The 16,161-nt window shown below is 36.4% G+C and overlaps 1 protein-coding gene across 1 annotated transcript in view; it reads right to left on the reverse strand.

Moving 5' to 3' along the window:
* Positions 1–16,161, reverse strand: part of KCNH8 (potassium voltage-gated channel subfamily H member 8) — a 366,249-nt gene that overhangs the window by 139,166 nt on the left and 210,922 nt on the right. Inside the window, exons 4-5 of the mRNA XM_038570738.1 lie at positions 11,850–11,977; positions 6,659–6,899 (exon numbers count right to left, since the gene is read on the reverse strand). Of these exons, the coding sequence (XP_038426666.1) occupies positions 6,659–6,899; positions 11,850–11,977 (369 nt within the window). The remainder of the gene's footprint in view (positions 1–6,658; positions 6,900–11,849; positions 11,978–16,161) is intronic.

Raw genomic sequence — 16,161 nt, forward strand, 5'->3', positions numbered from 1 at the left:
GGAAAATGACTCTAAGCTGGGCTTAGCTTGTGCAATGAAATAGCAATAAAATGTCTATGGTCTTTCAGGTTCCACTGAGATTTATAAATTTTATCCTAACGGAAAAAGACATGCAAGAATGCTGAAAGAATTAACATATTTCTTTAAAAAAAAAAGATTTTATTTATTTATTTGAGAGAGAGCACAAGCCAAGGAGAGATGCAGAGTGAGAAGGAGAAGCTCAGCAATTGAGCTCCCAGGACCCCAGGATCATGACCTGAGCCAAAGGCAGTTGCTTAACCGACTGCCACCCAGGCGCTCCAAGAATTAAAGTATTTCATTTGAGGCTTGAATTTCTATCACAGTAACAAACTGCAGTTGAATGGTATAAGAACATTATTCTTTAGTTCCACATGGGAAAAGGCATATTGATAAAGATTATGCACAACAAAGATGGATTTGGGAAGAAGTTCTATAAAACAAACACATATCTAAATATTGTTGGGAATTGAACACAGGGGCCTCTGAGTGGTGCCGTCAGTTGTGCATCCAATTTTTGGCTTTGGCCAGGTTGTGATCTCAGGGTCATGAGATTGAGTCCTGAATTTGGACTACATGCTCAGGTGTGGAGTCTGCTCAAAAGACTCTCTCTCCCTCTGGACTTCTCCCTGTTCTATCACTCTCAAATAAATAAATCTTTTAAAAAAGAAATTGAATGCAGATCCAGTAAAATTATGAGTTTGTTGAACAGAGAGAAGTCTCCATTACTCTAAAGCTAGTGAGTAAGCCTTTAGCTAATGACTTTCTTCTAAACTGTTACTGGAAGCCCAGCTAGTACCTTTCAGTCTCATCAGAGCAGGGCAGGAAAAAGGAGGAGGAGCTGAAATGAAGATCAGCTATCTTCCTGTTCCTACATTTCTGATGGAAGATTGGAGACACACCTGGGATGATTATTTGTGGTCACATCAATGCTGATAAAGAATGCCTGACTTAAGTAGATGTAACAGACCTTCTCTCAGCCTTTCTAAAAGGATGCTGAGGCAAACTTGTAGAAGTAGCTGATAAAAGCCTTAGATCCTTTAAGTGGTAAATGAGTCCCCAGACACTTGTGTTCTTGAAAGTTAAGGGATATGGAATGTTCTGGTCTACCTTATTCCCATGATTAGCTGAACTTTCAGTTTGTATTAAAAGGTGCTTGTTTTCTGAAAAAGAGTGGATAGTAAAACAAACTGAAGAGATAGAAGCTTGGTGACATTATTGACAATTCTTATCAGTACTGATTAAACAGTGAGTATTTGCTCATAATAATGCTACTACCCATTTTACAAGTTGGTTTTAGGGTTTTAGTCCTAGCTTGGTCAATAATCAGCTAGTTCTTGGATAAACTGCTTTCTGTTTTCCCTCTTCTCCTTCCTATTTATAAACAGATACACCTGCTTCAATTATGTCACAAGGTTATAATAATAATTGAATGATAGGAAGAAGTAAAGATTCTGAGATAGCAAAATTTGGTGACATGTGAGTGAATAGAAGCATTAATTAATAAAGCATCACAAAGGAGAAAAAATAAAATAACCAGAAATGAAAATATAAATATATGCTCAGAAGATATACTACATGTAGGGGAATTCTATTCATTAGTTTGGGTGAAATAATTTGTAGATAAGTAAATTGTGATCTAAAAGCATTAAACACCAAATGATGGGTAGTGCTGATTAGTGAAATAAAGTCAAACCTACATATTTCTAAAATAGTTCCTATGTGTGATTCTGTGCCCACTGAGAACCAGTGAAGCAGAACTACCTAAGTCAGCACAAAGTATAACCTTAAAAATATAACATCAAGGAAAAAATACCTTTTGAATATGTATGAGGTGTTTCGGTTGTCATAATAACTGGGGAGCATTGGTGGTCTGTAGTGAGTAGTAAGGATGCTAGATGTTCAGTCCTGGCCAGTATGGTCTACACAAGGTATGATTGCCATTTATCCCCGTGACTTTCAACTGTCTTTTTATGACTAAGGGGAATATGAGGCAAATAGAAAATACAATTGCATACCATGTTTCCTTTGACCTTTAGCTTTCTGAGGATTCCCAGAGAAACCAACAGAGTTACAGCTTTATGGCATAGCCTATGATTCTAAGCCATTGTGATTATAACAGCTGATAAGAAGTATGTGCAAACCACAACCTAGATAGGCTCACAGTGGAATGACAGGACAGAAAAAAGAGCATTCTGTTCCTCTGGGAGGGATTTATCATTGAACCTCTGAAATGGCCTAGTGTAAGGAATCAAGATGACAAGAGAGTGGTTTTGAAAAAAAATTTAGGATGATATAGCTATCAATAACAAAATATCCAATTAACAGTGGTCCCAATAACAGAAACACTATTATATGACTCATCAAGGAGTCCACATCTTCTTCCCTATGTCACTCCTCATGATTAAAGATGGCTGCAGTAATTACAATGTATCATACCCTTCTATCCACACATCCTATGGGAAAGAAAGGAATAAGGACACAAATATTTTCCCCTGTATGTCTCTCTGCTTTTTTCAGGGTAAAAACATAATTTCCAAAAGGCCCCATAGAAACCATCTCTATATATCCTATTGGATAGAATTGGTCACATATTTTAAGGGGATAGGAAATATCACTGGCTTGGAATTCTCATAATTCATTCCCTGGGTCTGGGATACTGCTGTTTGCACAAAATTGAGTTCTTTTGGGGTTTTGTTTTGTTTTAAGATTTTATTTATTTATTCATAAGAGACACAGAGAGAGGCAGAGACACAGGCAGAGGGAGAAGCAGGCTCCTTTCAGGGAGCCAGATGTGGGACGCGATTGAGGAACTCTGGGATCACAAGCTGAGCCGAAGGCAGATGCTCAATCACTGAGCCACCCAGGCATCCCCCTTTTGGGTTTTGAGAAGGAAATGGGATAAGTGATTATTGGACCTATGGGTATACCACAATTTTTGCCACCAAGATTTCAGAGATTAAAACTATTAATTTCTGCATTCATGGAAGAAAGAAAAGGAAGTTGGCACTTCTTTCTCTCATTTTCTGCCTCATTGCTATGAATAAAAGAAAGCAAGCTGAGTAGAATTTTTCAGAAAATGGAATCATATTGGTTATCTATTTTTTAAAGCATTTAAAAGAAGTTTCATTTATTTATTCATGAGACACACACACAGAGAGAGAGAGAGAGAGAGAGAGAGGTAGAGACACAGGCAGAGGGAGAAGAAGGCTCCATGCAGGGTGCCTGACGTGGGACTCAATCCCAGGTCTCCAGGACTATGACCTGGGCCAAAGGCAGCGCTAAACCACTGAGCCACCCGGGCTGCCCTGGTTATCTATTCTTAAGAAACCTGATACAACAACCAGGAGACCTGAGTGTGTCACCAATTCGTTACAGGGCCTTAGGCATATCACGAAGGCTCAGTTTCCCACTCATAAAGTAAGAAAGATTGGATTAGATAAATTAGTAGTAGGTCAGTTCTCATTGTAAGTTTCTGTAAGGCTTTGAGACAGCAGATAAATTATACATGATGGTTTTCAAACTAAAAGTAATTTTATAACCACTTTGTAACTTACAGACAAACATTGTGCCCTATTGATCCTAAAGTATTAATGTAATTTACAAAGAAATTTATTTTAAAATGAAGAGAGTAGTTGGGAGAGATTCAAGCTCACCATTCACATTTATAATTTTACTAGAATAATAACATTCAGATACTTTATTGTGAATTTATCAGGGAAGAATATTTTTAAGTCAGTCTTCCCAAAAGAGTATTACTAAACAGCCCAGAGAAGAGAGTTCAGAAGTAAAAATATCTTTAGGAGGTGCTGAATTAATCACATTTAAATATTTCTTTAACATTGAATTTCTCAGAGAATTTATAAAGCTAATGTGCATATTGAATCACCAAAAGAGATATATTATCTTCCAAGTTTCATTTTGACTATATATATATATATTTTTTTATGGAATACTTAATTTTCCTCATTTAGAAAAAAAATCACATCATCTTACATTTGTATAGAGTGGTTCAAATAAGAAAATGTTTTGAAAGTACCATGTTTTGCTATACAAAATCCTTTCCTTCCCAAATCTCTTTAAACTACTTCTTAACAGTTCTGATCCAATTGATTTTAAGATGTCAATTTAATAACACTATCTTTAAATAGAAAATAAACATGTTAAATACACAGAGATTTGGCCACACTTACCAACTTAAATAACTATTAAATGGTACAAGCACAGCCTTATTAATATTGTAAAAACACAGTATTACAGGCTATGCACTCTTTTATTCCTACTATTTTGAATTATTTCTCAGTGATCATTTTTAGGTTACCTTTGTGAAATATGTCACAGAATAAAGGTTCTGGGAAACATACTTTGAGAAGTTTTCAACTATTTTTCCAAATCTGTTATAATAAATTGTAGATACTCACTTATAGAGCAAGAAGATAACAATAGCAAAGAGTGGTAAAGTTTTTACTCCTTATGAAAATTAGTCATTCAAGGGGATTCCAGGCTGGGATAACTCTAAAACTGTTGGCAGGCCAAAATCTCAAATTCTAAACTAATCTTTGTAGAAGGCAAACTGCATTAAAAACAGGGGTGAATTTCCATTTCCTTGTCATGCTGCTAGTTAAAGAGTGGGTATTGCCTACTTAGAGGAATATCTTACTGCCCTGAGCATAGCAGAAATGTCAGTCACAAAGAATACAGAAAATATAGGGGCAACTGGCAGGGGGCAAGCCAGTTGCCCCTATATTTGGTTTAGTAGAAGAAAGCAGCCTTAAAGAAAGCAGCCAACCAACCAAGTCAATGCTCCAAAATTTTATAAAATATCTTTCTCATAAGTGTCAGTTCTGGTGTAAACACATTATCATCTGCCAGTGAGCATGTAGTACAGAAGTGGTGGTAACCACTTAGAATTTCAAATATCTAAGGGCAAGGAAGGGTGGAAAGTTCAAGATATAACCATATCCCTATGACAGAGTTGATAATAATAATAATAATAATAATAATAGTAATGATATGAAATATTTGTTAAGCAGATACTCAGGCATAATAGACATGTAGATTGCCTGCTCAAATTCTTGGAAACTATGAACATGTCATAGGGAGTCTTTTTAGAGTGCTAACTTATGCATGCATCTTGGGCAGGTAGGAGAAGACATGGAAGGTTAACAAAGTAAAAGGATATAAAACAATGGATTGGCATATGGATACACTCAATTTGTTCACAGGCTGGAATATTGTTATTTGCCATTTAACAGTGATTTTATATCTCTTTATTATGGTTACATCTTCCCAGTGAAGAATGGTTTAAGTTAAAAAAAATTAAAATATATTTCCTTGACTTTATAGTTTTGCCAAGCTACCCAGGTAGACAACATTGCCATCTAGTGGTCTATTCATACTACAGCCACCACTTTTGGGGTGGGAGCAGGGGTCCTAACATAGCTTTGAGGGGGTTCTCAGTAAATGCAATGGTAATAGTGGTGCCAAAGCCACACCAAGAGCATACAAACTCATCCAGAGAAAATGTGCTAACATTCATTTAGAGAATCCACTCTGGCCCCAAAGCTTTACCAACTCCACAGAGAAAAAAGTACCACCACTACTGAAATAAGGGTTTGATCTGGCTCATTTATTTTCTTCTGTTGAACTTTAAGATCCATTTCTCATTCCTGTGTTCGCCTACCTGCTTGGAAACATTTTCCAAACATTTTTTCATTTTTACAATGAGGATGTTGCCCTATATAACCATGACCAACCATGTAAAGAAGCAGGTATCAGGTTACCAATGATAGTCAAGAACGCCACAGGGATGAGTGAAAGGGACAAGGGACATTTCTGTACTATCTTCCCAATTTCCTGTGAATTAAAATGAAACGAAACAAAACAAAACCACACACACACACATACACACACACACACCCACGAACATCCCCTCTACAGGAGTCAATCTAAGCCTTAATGGAGATAAAGGATTTGTCTTAGAACAAACAAGAAAGAGCTAGGATTTGGTCTAAACATATGAAGATTTAAGGGACAGGGAGATAGGAAGAGGCTTATAAGAGTGGAGCACAGATGGCTTCAGCTGAGGTTCCCAATATTCTAGAGATAAACATTCTTAGCAAGCATCCCATGGGGCCTCTTTTTAAGTTAAAATCAGATACTCCCTCTTCTCCTGATTGACCGTAAGGCTTATGTAATCCTTTGATTCTGCAACCAGGCCACCTATGGCAACAACCACCAACATGCCAAAAAGGCATGGAAGGATATGGAGAATCATGCCCAAGACTGGCCCATTATCAGACCACTGATGGGTTCTTGTCAAACCCCATCTCTGACCCTGTGCAATTAAGATCATGATGGATGTGAGAGTACCAACAAAATAGTCTTTTTTTAGTCTATTTTTGACAAAACAAGGATAGAAACACAAAACATGGGCTTAGATCTGTTTGACTAAAGGAACAGTGAGAAAGCTGGAAGAGGCAATTTTCAGAAATCCAAATATGTGCTTCTCCAAAATTTGCATCAGAGGTTTAGTCATGCCCATGCAAATGGATCTTAGTTCAAATTCATGTCAGAAGAATCTGGAACACACTTACTTCCTTTATGCAAATCTTCTAGGAAAGCAGCCGTTGGTTCTTACCTATAATAAAAAGAATCTCCACTGCAATGTCACTGACTGTTGTGCTCCGAGTCGTGGACAGGTCATCGTTGCCAATAAAGCAAACGTTGTAAGGTACGGTCACGGCAACATAAAACGTCGCCAACAGAATAAGCCAGTCCCAGCCAGCTTTAAAAGTGCTAAAATGCAAAAGTATGAATTTGGACTTTTTTGCATCAGAAACTTTATACTCCGGAAATGCTGGTTTATCTACAAAAACATTCTGTGGATAAAGACAAAAAGGAGAGAAGGGAGACACAACATTAGAAGCAAGGATCACACAGCCTTAAACACACTTCTGTGAGGAGGATCATTCATCCACACAAGGCCAATGTATTTACAAGTGACTTTTAGAAGTTGGTGATGCAAAAAGTAGAGATGTATATACTAAAATTGAGCAGAGAGCTTTGTTATAAATAACAGAAATACACAGGATTATTCATGAATGTTAGGTGAATAATCTAGACTTTGTTCATTAAGAACAAAAAGATCATTTCCTAAAATGTTGCCTATGAACATCCACAGTTACAAGTATAATCCTATACACACTGGAAACACAAAGATACATTTATATTCCTATTGTCACGGGGACATTCCTTATACTTGTAGTTTTGAGATGACACTACCTAAAGGGTATAAATGACTGAAATTCTTCTAATAATAATCAAGTTACCATTTTTTTCCCAGAAAGGATAGAGATATATGATCAATATTCTATGGTTAACAGCAATTTACATTTCTTCCAAAATATAACCAGGTTGTGCTAACTACTTGCATTTTGCGTTGTAATTGTTGGTGAAGTTTCAAGTTGGGAACCTATATCTCATACCCTTGATTGGCATGGATTCATCCTGACACTAGCTAGCCCTTGTTAAGATAGCAAAGTAAGAAATGGTTGCTTAACAATTATTCAAGTCATAGGATGAGAAAGGCAGTGTTCACTGCAGCCAATGAAATGCAGAAGAATAGCTGGAATTTCATAGCTGCAAAAGCACTTCACTTTGAAAGCAGTCCAAATTGATGAACAATTCTTATTGCTATAAGGCAAAGGAAGGCCCAACAATAACATGTGTGGAAATTTGACAAGCCTATGACCAGATACTTGCAGACCTTGCTTTGACCTCAATTAATGAGAAATACAAGATCAGTAATGGAAACCTAAATTCGAAAGTTAAGTTGAATGAAGTGAACAGTTAAAAGTTTTGGAATATGTGTTACTTGCAGGTCACAGTATGTTTTCTTGTTTCAGACATTAAGGAAAGGGCAAATTGATGTGGAATGTTCAGGGATTCCTAAGCTATTTGAGGACTCAAGAAAGGTCAGTAATACCTAACTTTTTAGTGGTAACTGTTAATGACCAAATATTTTTGCTACCTTAATAGTAATGCACCCTTTATCTTACATTTCTCCTTGGTAGGCATTTCCAACACATTTCTACTTCCTGTTAATATTCCCACTCAACCCACACAGGCGCCTCATAATGCCAGGATTTCATGGTGAGGGACTGTTTTACTACTTCCAGATGGTTCTTTGATACCCATCTTCCATTGCATCTAAGTTTCATTCAATTCCTTGATACCGGACCTGCCTCTTTTACCTCATTCTCTGGTTTCCAGAAACAAGTTTAAAGGGTGGGTTTTGGCATAAAACTGGGAAGAGGAGAACAAAGTTTACCTGTTGGGCTTCTCATTTAAAGTTTAGGCAGGTACATAGGAGAAGAGAGAGTTAGGGTTGGTATTAATCACCTGAGGGTTGATAAGTACTTCTGTTTAAAGAAGGACATGATGGATTCTCATATATTTTTTTTTCAAATATAAGACATTAACAGAGAATGGGAGAATACCTCAATTTCTCTCTGAGTAAGTTGTTTCCTATCATTTTAAAGAGATTAAAACTTCACCTTGTTTGAAGGAGATGCCAGCTCTAGGAATGAGGATTGGGAAAACTCAGGAAGTATTTTCTTTGGATTATGCTGATTACATGAAGCATTAGTGATGCTGAAGCAAAAAGTCAGCAATATATTATTTATCTCCATAGGTCAGAAAATAAATCATACTACTTCATTTTTATAGGGTACTTAAAACATATTCCTTAAAATTATTTTAAAAGATACTAAGAATTCATTATACCTCAGATTAGGCTTAAATTGTGAAGGGATTTTCATCTCAAATCCTGCACATTGTGACACATTCAACTGAGTAAAAAAATGGATGCTTCTCTTCTCCTACAACTAGATTTGTAAAGTTTTATCAAAAATCTTTTGAATGGAAAAAAATTTCTTATAATTGGAAAGTATGCTTTTAGCAAGTTGGGGAAAAAGATTATTTATAACCCTGAAACATGGGGTTTGCCTAAGGAAAAATGTAACCAACTATTCTCAATTTTAGTTATATATTATTTATTAACTTCAAAGCATATTCTTTAGTACCAATAGTGTTTTAACTCTGTAACCTCTATGAATTATAAATTAAAGCCAAAGCCTACTAAGGTAACTGTTTCCTAAACCAGTTTTGTAACTTTTCTTTGAAACTAACTTTCCAATGAGCAAAGAGATGGGAGGATGTTTCTATAATCACTGCACCAAGTCCCAGGAAAGCCTTTGCTTGTTCACCTTGCCTTCCAGGACCACACTAGTATGCAGCTGGTAATATTGGCATTTAGAGCACTCTCCTTTGAAGCCCCAAGGCTCTTATGATCTTTACATTTCCTTGCATTAGAGACACTTGCATCATCACATTGTCCTTGATAGAGTAACAAATCAAGAAAGCAGAAATTAAGTACCTTTTTCGAAGATGTACTAGGCAGTTAGAACCAGGACTAAAAGGTGTTACATCCTGATTCTCAAGCCTTTCTAATGACCTGATGAGTTCATTTGCCTGTGGATGAATCATATATTCCTATTCCATAAGAAATGTATCAGAGAAGGCAAGGTAGAGGGCAAAAGCACAGTGGCTTTGAGTTAGAACATTCACAGCTGCATTCCAATCTTGCTTCTACGTTTGAAATCTTGAATGAGTTCTTTTCCATCATTAAAATGAACCTAACAAAAATCATATCTAGTACTGGCTTGCTGTGAAAATCAAATAATATGATGTAAATAAAACGGATTTGTAAATAGCAAAGAGTTGTAAAAAAAATATTGAGAATTTGTGTGTGTGTAAATGTTGTTATAACCAAAATTCCCCCAAAACAGATTGCTCAGATGATAAACGATCCAGGTCATTTTTTTCCTCTTCTTCCTTCTCTCTTCCTGCTGTCTTTAGCCATTCTACTCTGTTCTCCTTGAAAAGAGATAGTGAACAGGGCCAGTCTTGATTCTACACATTGCTTTTAGAAGTAAGATACTATCTAAATTGTCGAAGTCACTTTGTTGATTAGACATCCTTACTTACTAGGTATTTTTTTAATGCTCCCCCTCATGTTTTTATTTCTTAAATGACTGGGAATTTAGCAAATCAGCTAAGCGGTGAACATTATGATTTTTTAAATTAGATTTTTAAGTACTGTTCTGTACTTTGTTGGGTCTAAAGGGAAAAACAGCATGTTCAGCAAATACGTTTTGAAGCTTAGTAACACTTGCTATGTTTAAATGATTTTCAACTAAAGGGTAGAAGACAGTGTCAGCTTTCAGCATTACAGAATCTCTGGCTAATATTTGTTTAGGTGCTTTGTTGGTTGACCTGCATAGAATCAAGCCCAGATGTGGCTACCTTTGTTTCTTCCTGGAACTTGTTTAATGTCACTAAGGCTGGCTTAGTAACTGAAGGGGGATGTAAATAGGAACCAGTGGAAGGATCCATAGATCAAGAGGTGTGTGCTCTTTCAAGTCTGTCCCTGGGCTCTCAGGAAGTCAATGTGACACCAAGGCACAGGTATCCCCAGAAAAATCTTTATACTAAGGCCAAATTAAGCAGTGTGTGACTGTTAATGGTGATGGCTACCAGGTCAGCAGCACCAGCACGGATGATGGTCCTAGAGCCAGCCACAGGTGATGGTCCTTTCTGGTTTTGAGAAAGAAATCACTTGAAGCAGAATTAGGTTTGTAGAACTTCTTGTCAGATCTCCTACTCTTCTGGGTTGAGGAATCTTTCTTTGTCCACTATCGAGAAGTGGATATGCTGTATGTCTGAGGCATGACTGTGCATGCATATATACACATGTGTATTATGTAATCTGGAGCTTCCTATGTAAAAGTATAAGATGCCAAAAAATCCCTTGTGTCCCTAACCCCAGAACTTCTGGATCTTAGATGGATTCCAAAATAGCTCTGCTTGTTTGATGTGACTTTTTCTAATGTCATTGGCAAGTCAGCACTCTGAATATTTGTATCTATGTCCCATAGTCACACACCCCAAAAGATGTATGTTCTGAAGACTCCACAATGCACATTAGAGTTAGCAGCATTTGAAAAATTATCTCTGAATATCGGTAACCAAATAGAGTTCTGGGTTTCTCAGTGACATCTTTCAGTGCTAAGAACCAGTTATAAAATTAGTGTGAAATCCTGTAAGATTTCACACATAAAACTCTGCAGAGGATACCTTTTTAAAGCACAGTTATTTGCTATGGCTTTTGACAGATAAGCACCAGGTTTCAGAAAGTAGCCCTACCGTCATTTACCAAAAGTACAACTTTTGGCAAAACTGTGTGATAGAAGGCATAGAATTTCAATTCCAATGTTCCTTTGTGTGAAATTTCCAACTCTGCTTCATATACGATGAAAATTTTTAAAAGGAGTAATGACTTTGGTTCATGGTCCTCCTGGATAAAAGCACTGAGTAAAATTAAATAAAGTGCAAATAGATGAACTAAAATTAAATTTGAGAAACTTTAACCAACAAACTACAAACGTGTAATTTGACTTAGTGCCTCATCTTGTTCATAAAATGTAACCAATATGTCCCCATTCACAGCGTCCCTTGTACCATAGTGTACTGACTATGGCAATACTTTGATCTCTGTGCTGTGATAGCACAATGATTAAGCACTTCTATTAAGCATTGCCTCATGATGGCTGACCTTTCCTAGTTTATTCTTTATAGGAAAGCACAATCCAAAGTGCAAAAAAATCTAGGAAAGCCAATAAATGAGTAATTGGAGCTTTTCTTTAGTGAATCAAATATTGGCACCAGGGGAAGTTCTCGCATTCACAGTGTGCACACATACCACCTACGTTATTTATTTTCAATTTGTTCTTTTCTCTTCTTTGCAGGTGCCCAGAGATGTGATAAAGGACAGCTCGACTCCGTTTCCGGGCTGAGTCAAAGTGGGTGCCTGCTCTTGATCTTCCTTTGGCTTTGTCTGGGGGAAAACAAAACTCATTAAGCATCAATGAATGCGTCATTTCATCCCAAGAAAGTCAAGTTTTGACAGTTCCTTTTCAATGCACATAGGACACGTTTTTCCACACTTAAAATTATCTGCTGCCTCCTAATGACATATATTTAATTTTAGTCCTTACAACTTATATATTTTGTCATCATCTTAACTGCATTAATTTTTTAAATTACAGTAAAACATACAGGAGTATAAGTTCAGAAAAACATTGAATCAAAAGTCAAAAAACTTACTCCCATTTTCCTGCTATTCCATATGCATATCCCTAATTCAGCTCCCAATGTTTTTTCTTGCTATTTTCTAGAAATATATCTAATATATATACTATATTAACAATCTAATATATATATACTATATTAACATTTATATATTTTTTCTTTGCATAAATGGAAGTTTGCCATAAAAACTCTTTACATATTTTCTCATATCAAAGTAACTTATAAATCATTCTAAATATACACAATATTTGTATTTATGTTTATAAAGTCAATTCATATTATTTTGGCCAATATTAAAGTTACATTGCTTTTTAAAAATTTATTTGTAGGAGCTGTTTGTGTACTAATTGCCATTTTCTTGTCATATATCCTGCCAATAGGATATATGCTCTCCTTTTGTTACTTCACTTTGAATTTTATTTATCCAGTATACAAATTTTAAATTTTTATTTTGTCAGATTTAATGTTTTACCCATTGTGGTGTCTAGACATTATGTGCTACAGAGCCAAATTGCCTTCACTAAAAAATTATTTTAAAAAATTTATGCCTGCTCTCTTCCAACATCTTTATGTCTTTTTTATTTTTGACATTTAAATCTTTAATCAAATGGAACCCTATTTCAGTAAAATTAGGTAGATTTCCAGCTATTTTATTTTCTTCCCAAAGGGCTATTGTCCACGAGAAAAAAAAAATATTATTCAACATTAAGAAACATTTAGTCTTTATTTGGTCAGTCAGTCAACATACAATATCATCCTAAACAAATTGTATCTATATTATAGTGACTGTGAAATATAAAAATTAAAAACTATTATTTATCTAAGCTTCATCATCCAATCTCTATAGTATTACAAAGCCTCTTTGATTTCTCTGTTTCATAAAAATGATGTGGTTTGGTTGCAAGAGTGGGGAAGCCATATAACTATTATTGGTAGCTATTGTGCACCAGGCCTTGTTCTATTTATTATTTCAATTAATCCTCATAAATATCCAGTGAGATTAGTATTATTATCCTCCATTTGCAGACGAGAAAACTGAAAGGTCTAATACTATCACAGAGCTAGTAAGCAATAGAGGCAATATGTGAAGCCAAACTGGTTGGAGTCCCTACTCCTCCCACGCGCAGCACCTAGCAGGAATACTGTTTGGTCTTGAGTGTAATTTTGACTAATGCATATCATTGTCCCTGCCCATCTAAGCTTGAACTCCAAGTCTTTCAAAGATTTTAACATACCCAATTCCCACTTCACTCTGGCATGCTTTTAATGACCAGAAAATGGGGTGTTTTATTCCCTACAAAAATGTAATCTGATGTTCTATGGGTTTTTTTTTTAATTGTTCACATTTTGCTTCTTATTTTGAAAGAATGTTTAAGATAAAATATGATACATCATCATAAGCTTGGATCACTAAAAACAAATTTAAAAACAAAGAACAACACCAAAAGGGGCATTTTTTTTGGAAACTCATGGCTGAACAATCACATTTCATTGTATTGTTGAAGGTTAAGATCATGTTTTTGTGTGTTCAAGATTTTGGTCTACACAGAACTTTTGAACACTGTATTTGAAAATGTAACCATTAATCCATCAGGGAGTAAATTTAAATACATTTAAATATGAAAACAGCCAGATGTCTTTAGGAATATGGTAGCAAAGACCAGCAGGCTGCTTATACTAAATCAATTGGTATCAAAATGCCAGGTGGAATTACAATGCTAACTACCAAAGGAACCAGATTAGAGATTTATGACAGATAATAAACCCATTCCTTTCTCACTGGAGAAATCAAATTAAGAGCTAAGAATCTTCCAAAGAAAACAACAGCAATTTTATAGTCTTAAAAAGGGGCCCTTCAAAGGGAAACATAAAACTAAATTCTAAAAAGAATTAGTTGTTAATAAGACAATACAAGGGGTAGCAGAGGGAGGAACATTGCTGACAGCAAATGAAAGGTGTGAGGGCCTTGGGCATAAGAGTTCAGCATCTCTGAAAAACTGAAAGAAGTCCAGGAGAGTTGGCATATAGAGAATGGGAAGAAAAAAAGTAAAAGGGGAAACGAGGAGGTAGGCAGAACAGAAAGATCACCCATCACCCATCACCCAGGGCTTCTCAGGCCCCATTAAGAATTTTGCCTTTGACTCTAAGTGCAATGGTAAGAGTATTAATTGGGGAACCGCTTAGGGTTGAATAACTCTTTGAATAAGAAAAATGACTCTCTCTCTCTCTGTATTGTGGGTCTTTCCCTTTCCTATAACAAGCAGAGTTTAGCAATCTAAAGTGGTGGAGCAGCTCTGCCATCCTTCACAAGTGGCCCCCATCTCGGAGTCCAAGGCAGCTCCTGTGGGGGAGGAGGAAGAGGAAGTAAGTAGAGGGCATGAAGCTTCCTATAGGAGCCAGAGGTCACTCCCATCACTTTTACTCATCCCACATTAGCCACACTCGGCTACAAAGAGGTGAGGAGACAGAGTCACTAGCTGGGCAGCCTTGTTCCCTGTTGAATCTCTGTTGTAAGCTGGAGAGGGTCCTATTAATAATGGATGAGTTCTGGGGGATAATTAACAGTTCTGGCACATGAAACCATAGCAAGGTTTTAAGTGTTCAAATGACATGAGAAAATTTGAATTTTCAAAATTGCACATTAAACTACAGTGTAGAAACTGATTAGAAAGAGTCAATAGAGGTCGTTAGGAATCACTCAGGTGGCCATTTTAAGTCAGTTGAATACAGGCTCCAGCGGTAGAAGTGGAACAAAGCTGACACATTCAAAATATATTTAGAAAGAAAAGTTGCATGGCTTTGTCACTTAATAGATTATGAAATTATCTTGCAAGACAGTGACAGGAAAAAATCTAGGCCCTTCAAAACATAATAGGACAACTATGAGGCTAAAAAAACTTTGAAAAAGACAAATACAAAGAGGAGGGAAAGGATAGTTGTGGTGTCAGAGAATCTGAGGGAGAAGAATGGTTCAAGAAAGAGAGGCCATAGTGTCTTCACACCTCACTTTGAGTGATTCTCCTTAGGTGGAAGAGACATCCCATCACTTTCTTTTATAGGAAGGAGGACATTGGTGGCATATACATGAAGGTGGACATACAGGTTTGATGGCAGGAAGATGAAATAGCTCCTGTCTGGGAAATTCTTTCTTCCTTTTTCTTCCCTCCCTTTTGTCTTCTCCCTTTCTCTCTCCTCCCCTGGACTTTCTTTTCCTTTCCCTTTCTGTGTTTCTTTCTTTCTTGTTGACTTTGGAGGTGCAGCCAAATGCTAAGGGTGAGGGGTAATTAGCACGGGCTGGTAGTTTGAAGACAAGATGGAATGCTTGAAATATTTGTTGTAGAGGATGGGCTGTCAAGCTCAGTAAGGAAAGGGATAGATTTGTTGGAGAATTTGCCCCACTTGAGGCTGCTAAAAATAAATTTGAGTGATTCAGAGGATTTAGAGGATTCCCATCCTCCCTAACTTGGGTATTATACCAGCAGTTCACAGCCACTTGTGTCTGGGCCAAAATAAAAATATTGTTGGTCCTTTTGGGTTTGCAGCTTTGTCAGATAGATATAGAGAAAATACAGAGATGCAAGAGAATTTGGGGTCTATGTACAAGAGACATTAAAATGATAAACCATAAGTTCTAAAGCAGAAAAAAAATGAAAACAGTAGTGAACTAACAAAAGGAAGAAAATAACTGGAAGTCACCATCAGATCACAAAAGGTAAATGACTTAATGTTTAGGAGAATGTATGTGCTATAAAACTACACATGATCAACACAGGAGAGGAGGTACTATGTTCATAATCAATATGATGAAAGAAGCAATTTCAGCTATTGAGCAATACCAAGTAATGATAATTTTCAGGAAAAAAAATTAAAACTTACATTTACACTCCAGTGAGTTAGGACTTCTCAACAAAACATTATGTATTAGCAATA

Source organism: Canis lupus, chromosome 23, assembly GCF_011100685.1.
Source record: "Canis lupus familiaris isolate Mischka breed German Shepherd chromosome 23, alternate assembly UU_Cfam_GSD_1.0, whole genome shotgun sequence".
NCBI classification, from domain to species: Eukaryota; Metazoa; Chordata; class Mammalia; order Carnivora; family Canidae; genus Canis; species Canis lupus.